At 42.1% G+C, this 6,141-nt stretch overlaps 1 protein-coding gene across 1 annotated transcript in view; it reads left to right on the plus strand.

Annotated features, from left to right (window-relative positions):
• ago3b (argonaute RISC catalytic component 3b) overlaps positions 1-6,141 on the plus strand; it is a 13,674-nt gene that overhangs the window by 5,555 nt on the left and 1,978 nt on the right. Inside the window, 11 exon segments of the mRNA XM_020597528.1 lie at positions 446-580; positions 1,611-1,698; positions 1,805-1,952; positions 2,411-2,530; positions 2,606-2,728; positions 3,508-3,641; positions 4,235-4,419; positions 4,644-4,803; positions 5,089-5,179; positions 5,505-5,699; positions 5,793-5,927. Coding sequence (XP_020453184.1) covers positions 446-580; positions 1,611-1,698; positions 1,805-1,952; positions 2,411-2,530; positions 2,606-2,728; positions 3,508-3,641; positions 4,235-4,419; positions 4,644-4,803; positions 5,089-5,179; positions 5,505-5,699; positions 5,793-5,927 — 1,514 coding nt within the window.

Consider the following 6,141-nt stretch of genomic DNA (forward strand, 5'->3'; position numbering starts at 1 on the left):
GAAAAAGTACAATGGCAAACCTTTCCTTTAACTTCAACACATTTAGGACCAAATATGTGTATTTCAATCCCAGCTCTGTTATACAAATATTGTGCAAATCCAACTTTTTAAAAAGTGTCTGGTTCAAACAAGGTTAGATAACACCTCTAACAAAGGAATTACAAATTCTCTCTGAATATGCAGTTTAATGACTGCTGATCAATGTAAAATGTTACTTTATCTTAACTCATGAACAGCTGTGTTTTGCACAAAGCTTAAGTGTCATGTCGATCTTGTTTGAACCAGTCAACTTTCTGCAATTCTTTTAATGTTCAGGCACTGGTCATCGACATTTGCCTGAACAGTTGTCCTAAAAAAATAACATTTGTTACACACGGCTCTAAATAAACCTTCTCTGTTTTTGGTGTCATTCTTCACAGTGTGACCTTATTCTGTATCATTTCAGTGTCGGCCACTGCCTTTTATAAAGCCCAGCCAGTCATCCAGTTCATGTGTGAGGTCCTGGACATTCACAACATTGATGAGCAACCCCGCCCGCTCACCGACTCCCACAGAGTCAAGTTCACCAAAGAGATCAAAGGTATGTCACCAAGGAAAGGCAGTCCCCACACCACAGGCCTCGCCTGGTACAGCGTTTGACTCGTGAATGTTAGATCCTCTGTAGGTTTTGACAGTTTATTTATGTGTAAAGGAGGTACAAGTGAATCTCAGTAATTGAAGTAATAATAATAAAGCTCAAAGCTTTGGGTCATGACCGAAAGGGCAAGATCCCGGATACAGGCGGCTGAAATGAGCTTCCTCCGCAGGGCGGCTGGGCGCACCCTTAGCAATAGGGTGAGGAGCTCGGTCACCCGGGAGGGGCTCAGAGTAGAAACGGTCTTTCTCCACATCGAGAGGAGCCAGCTGACCAGCCTTAACTATACGCTTTATCAAAAAAATTAAGTCTAATATTAAAGGTAGAGAGGGTGTCTGCCTCCTGAACTGAAACTGGGAGCTGGTTCCACAGGAGAGGAGCCTGATAGCTAAAGGCTTTGCCTCCCATTCTACTTTTGTAGACTCTAGGGAACCACAAGTAAACCTGCACTCTGAGAGTGAAGTGCTCCCTTGGAATGATAAGGTCTTTAAGATACAACGGAGCCCTGTCATTAAGGGCTTTGTATGTTAGGAGAAGGGTTTTAAATTCTGTTCTGGATTTTACAGACATGTTATACTTATTCATAGTGGTATGACGATGGACTTATCTCATGAGATAATAATAATAATAATAATAATGATAAAGCTTTATTACAACTCCGAGGAGCACAGAGTGCTGAACAGTAAAACATGTGGAGCAAATAGAAAACATTACTAAAACAATAAAACCTAAACAGAATAAAACACAAATTTACAAAACAGGAGCAATAAAAAAACTTCCCTATCAAGATGCAAATAGCATAAGACAACAAGTTAAACAACGTCCCTTCGGGGCAAATAAAACAGATTAAACACCAAAAGCCTGTCTAAAGAGAACTCGGTTATGGAGTTTAAGCCTTTCAGTTGTTCCACTCACTGAATAAAAGTTTCAGTCACTTAAGTTTTACTGATACTTTTTATTGATTATATTTTCACAGGTCTTAAAGTGGAAGTGACACACTGTGGAACCATGCGGAGGAAGTACAGGGTCTGCAATGTGACACGACGCCCTGCCAGTCTCCAGACGTGCGTTTCCACATCACTCCCCCATTAGCTGTTAACCCGCAGTGAAAGCTGTAGTTGGCTTATATTAATAAGAGGTTCTTTTTTTTTTTTTTTTTTTTTTTTTTTTTTTTTTTCTCTCATCATAGAACGGTCAGACAGTCGAACGCACAGTGGCACAGTACTTCAGGGAGAAGTACAATCTGCAGCTGAAGTATCCCCACATGCCTTGTCTGCAGGTGGGCCAGGAACAGAAACACACCTACCTGCCCCTGGAGGTAAGGACTGATGGTGACTATATGATTCCATTGTCAAATGCCTGAAAAAAGGTCTATGGAAGTTAAATTATTCTAGTGCACCTGAGATTGTGTTTGGATACAACCTGCCGGTTAACAGTGTCGAGTCTTGACGTTTATAAGTTAGCCTGGTTCTACAACTCTGATATGTCGCCCCCACAGATTTGTTTAGCTAATCATATAGGCCCTGTGCTGCACACACTGACAGCTGTTTCCACCAGTGTACTAATGAAAGCTTTGTAGGTGAGATAAAAAAGGTGTAATTTTCCTGACCAGATGATTAGCTACATTCACAAAGATGGCAAGAGAAAACGTGTACCCAACCAGAAATGGGCTAAATTGAACACAATTTCAGTTTGACTGAGGTCAAGTAAAAAGGCAGTTCAGCCTGGATGAAGAACTGGGTTAACTTGAATTTTATTTATTTTTTCCTCATTTAGGTGTGCAACATTGTAGCGGGACAGCGTTGTATTAAAAAACTAACGGATAACCAGACATCAACCATGATCAAAGCAACAGCGCGCTCTGCACCAGACAGACAGGAGGAGATCAGTAGGCTGGTGAGGATCCTGAGGAGAAACAGTACAAAATGAAGCTTCCATTTGTTTCCTGTTAAATAAAAATTCTCTTCCCAGGTGCGGAGTGCGAATTACGAGGCCGACCCGTTTGTCCAGGAGTTCCAGTTCCGAGTGCGTGATGAAATGGCTCAGGTGACGGGCCGTGTCCTGCCGGCCCCCATGCTGCAGTATGGCGGCAGGGTGAGCTCTGAACCCTTTATGGTACCTTCCTCTTTAAATCATGCTTCATTTGCGTGTGTGTCTTCAGCATGTCTTTGTGTGTGTTTGACACTGCAGTGTTTTCTACACCTAGTGAAAGCAAAAGTGCACAAGATGGGCTGAAAATCCAAACCAAATAGTATGACACCTTTTAATGGCTTGGAATTTATGTGCCTAAACCAGAATCTCAGATGATGTTATGATCCTTTCATGCAGCGATTGGCATATTGTGAAAAACATAACACAACATCTGGAAAGAACCACACATTTTCTGTGGAGAAACCCTGTGATTTACAATCTGTAGGTACATTTATTTTTTTCATGTCCAATGTGTGTTCACTGAATACCATATTTCTCTGATATTTATCATGCACATCTTTTCTGCTCTTTTTCTCTGAGAACGTTTACTTTGAATTTTGGACGTTCACTGAATACCATATTTATCATGCACATCTTTTCTGCTCTTTTTCTCTGAGAACATTTACTTTGAATTTTGGATTCATGTTCTTCTACACTTGTCTGCTGTTTTGCATGTTCATCATAAAAAATGTGTACAGCCTATTTCCAGATAAAAGATAAGAATTAATGTCTAATACTATGATGAAACAGTCACTCAGTTAAATAGTCAGTTGATCCTGAAATCCTGTTGGCAGCTGGAATCCTTTTAACCTTTGACTTCATACACTGTCTGTGTGTCTATGTACTGTATGTGTCTGTGTGACTGCCAGCCCCAGCAGATCAACCCTGCACTGTCGTTGCAGAACCGCACAGTGGCCACACCCAGCCACGGGGTGTGGGACATGAGGGGGAAGCAGTTTCATACCGGAGTGGAGATAAAGATGTGGGCCATCGCCTGCTTTGCCACCCAGAGGCAGTGCCGAGAAGAGATCCTCAAGTGAGCTTGCAAAATTGACTGTTATTGCATTGCTTAGTTAATTACTAGCACTAACATTAAAGAACAGAGTGATACAAGGAAGTTTGATGCAGGTTTTTAAAACTGAGGTTTAAAAGATGAGATGAAGACAGTCCCATTACAAGAAACCAGTCAAATGTGTTTTTATATAAATCTAGGTCTAATTCTATTCACAAAGAAACTTCAAGGCACCAAAGTGACTTTCTATTTTCAGTAAAACCATAAACACACCCCTTTCACTCATAACTAGGTTTACTCCAAGGCTCCCAGTCCTGGAAAGGCTTAAAGCCTGTTCTAGCCGCTGCCCTGCTTTTTGCAGTGTACACTACCAAGTTCAATCTCCTGGGCTGGCTTACAGCACAAACAGCCCAGTATGCAACATTGTCTGTCATAAAATAGTTTATTATATACTTTAATCCCAGTAAGATTACTTGATTATGTAAAAGCAATGAATACAGTTTCTGTTCATAAATGGCAATAAACCAATATTCTGCTGGTGCATATGTTAAATCCCTGACCTCACAGACACAGGGTTAAAGCTTTAATATAGAATGCTGCATTTCTTTTCTTCTCAGGATATTCACAGACCAGCTGCGGAAAATTTCAAAGGATGCTGGGATGCCAATCCAAGGCCAGCCTTGCTTCTGTAAATATGCCCAGGGAGCGGACAGTGTGGAGCCGATGTTCAGACACCTGAAGAACACCTATGCCGGGCTGCAGCTTATCATTGTAATTCTGCCTGGCAAAACCCCTGTCTATGGTATGGAGACAATATTTTCTAAACCAAACACAGTATTTGAAATTAGAAATTGAAACAACAACAGTAACCATAAAAGCCGGTTAAGATGGGTCAGATCCAAACTTTTAACCCAAAGGTAAAGGCCAGTGCTACCCTGTGTAGAGATAACATAAAGTAGCATCACTTTAATCAAGTTTGTGAGGCATAAGAGTGTGTTCAGTCACTGTGATCTGTGACCCCCCCAGCTGAGGTGAAGCGGGTGGGAGACACCCTCCTTGGTATGGCCACCCAGTGTGTCCAGGTGAAGAATGTGGTGAAGACATCCCCTCAGACCCTCTCCAACCTCTGCCTCAAGATCAATGTCAAGCTGGGAGGCATCAACAACATCCTGGTTCCACACCAACGGTAAAATCACAGCACGGCATGTAAAAACAAAAGAAGGCGGTCTGTGTTTTTTGTTTTATTACCATAACACAAATCCCTGATGTTACATTCTTAATTTGTTTGTAAGTTTCTCTGCCCTTTGGAAGGCACAAGACAGCTGCGTACTTGACTAATGTGTTTGTAAATGTTGTTGTTCCTCCAGGCTCACACCAGTATCTCTTTGTGCTTTTGATGTCTGAGGGAATGCTTGTGTCATTGCATGATGGATTAGTTGGAAGATAATTTTGTCTCTTCTCGTCCATGCAGACCTTCTGTGTTCCAGCAGCCCGTCATCTTCCTCGGGGCAGATGTCACTCATCCTCCAGCAGGAGATGGGAAAAAGCCATCTATTGCAGCGGTGAGGCTTCACTGCAGACAAAGCTCCTTTGCCAACAATCTGTGCTTTTCTCTTCATTTAAAATACACAGCCTGGGACCACAGCCTGCAGATAATCCTCTTGAAATACATCTGGCTTATGAGCTGTCATTTTGGTGCTAGTGCTTGTTGTGATTTGACCATTTTTGTGCTGTTGATTGTGTAAAACAAAGCTGTACCTGCAGTAAACCTGCTGTAAAAGGTTGCACTCCAGAGTTTCTAATGTGATTTTAGGGCTTCAGTTTCATGTTCATAGTATGCTGCTGTTCAAAGAAAATGGTGTTTCTGACACGTCTCTCCCTCTACAGGTGGTGGGCAGTATGGATGCCCACCCCAGCAGGTACTGTGCTACAGTGCGAGTACAGAAGCCCAGACAGGAGATCATCCAGGACTTAGCCTCTATGGTGCGAGAACTCTTGATCCAGTTCTACAAATCAACCCGCTACAAGCCAACCAGAATCATCTTTTATAGGGATGGGGTGTCAGAGGGCCAGTTCAGACAGGTACAACCTTTCTCTGCTGTCACACCTGTTTGTAAAAAAAAAAAAACTAATGTTTTTACTTGGTAATTTGAATACTTGTGGTTTTCTGTGTAGGTGCTGTACTATGAGCTGCTGGCTATCCGGGAGGCCTGCATCAGTTTGGAGAAGGAATATCAGCCAGGGATTACCTTCATCGTCGTACAGAAACGCCATCACACGCGCCTCTTCTGTGCAGATCGCAACGAGCGGGTGAGCATCAATTATGGGAATTATTAGGTTTCACTTCTTTCTGAACTGATAAATTGGAGTTAAAATTAAGAGCCAGTATCTTTTAAACAGTGAATTTAATATTAGGGTCATGACTCAGGCCCGTAAGGGAACATTTTCAGGTAAAACAATGCTTATGTATATGAGTTTCTTTCATTTTGTTTGCCTCTCAGGTTGGACGAAGTGGAAACATTCC

Source organism: Monopterus albus, unplaced genomic scaffold, assembly GCF_001952655.1.
Source record: "Monopterus albus unplaced genomic scaffold, M_albus_1.0 scaffold34.1, whole genome shotgun sequence".
NCBI classification, from domain to species: domain Eukaryota; kingdom Metazoa; phylum Chordata; class Actinopteri; order Synbranchiformes; family Synbranchidae; genus Monopterus; species Monopterus albus.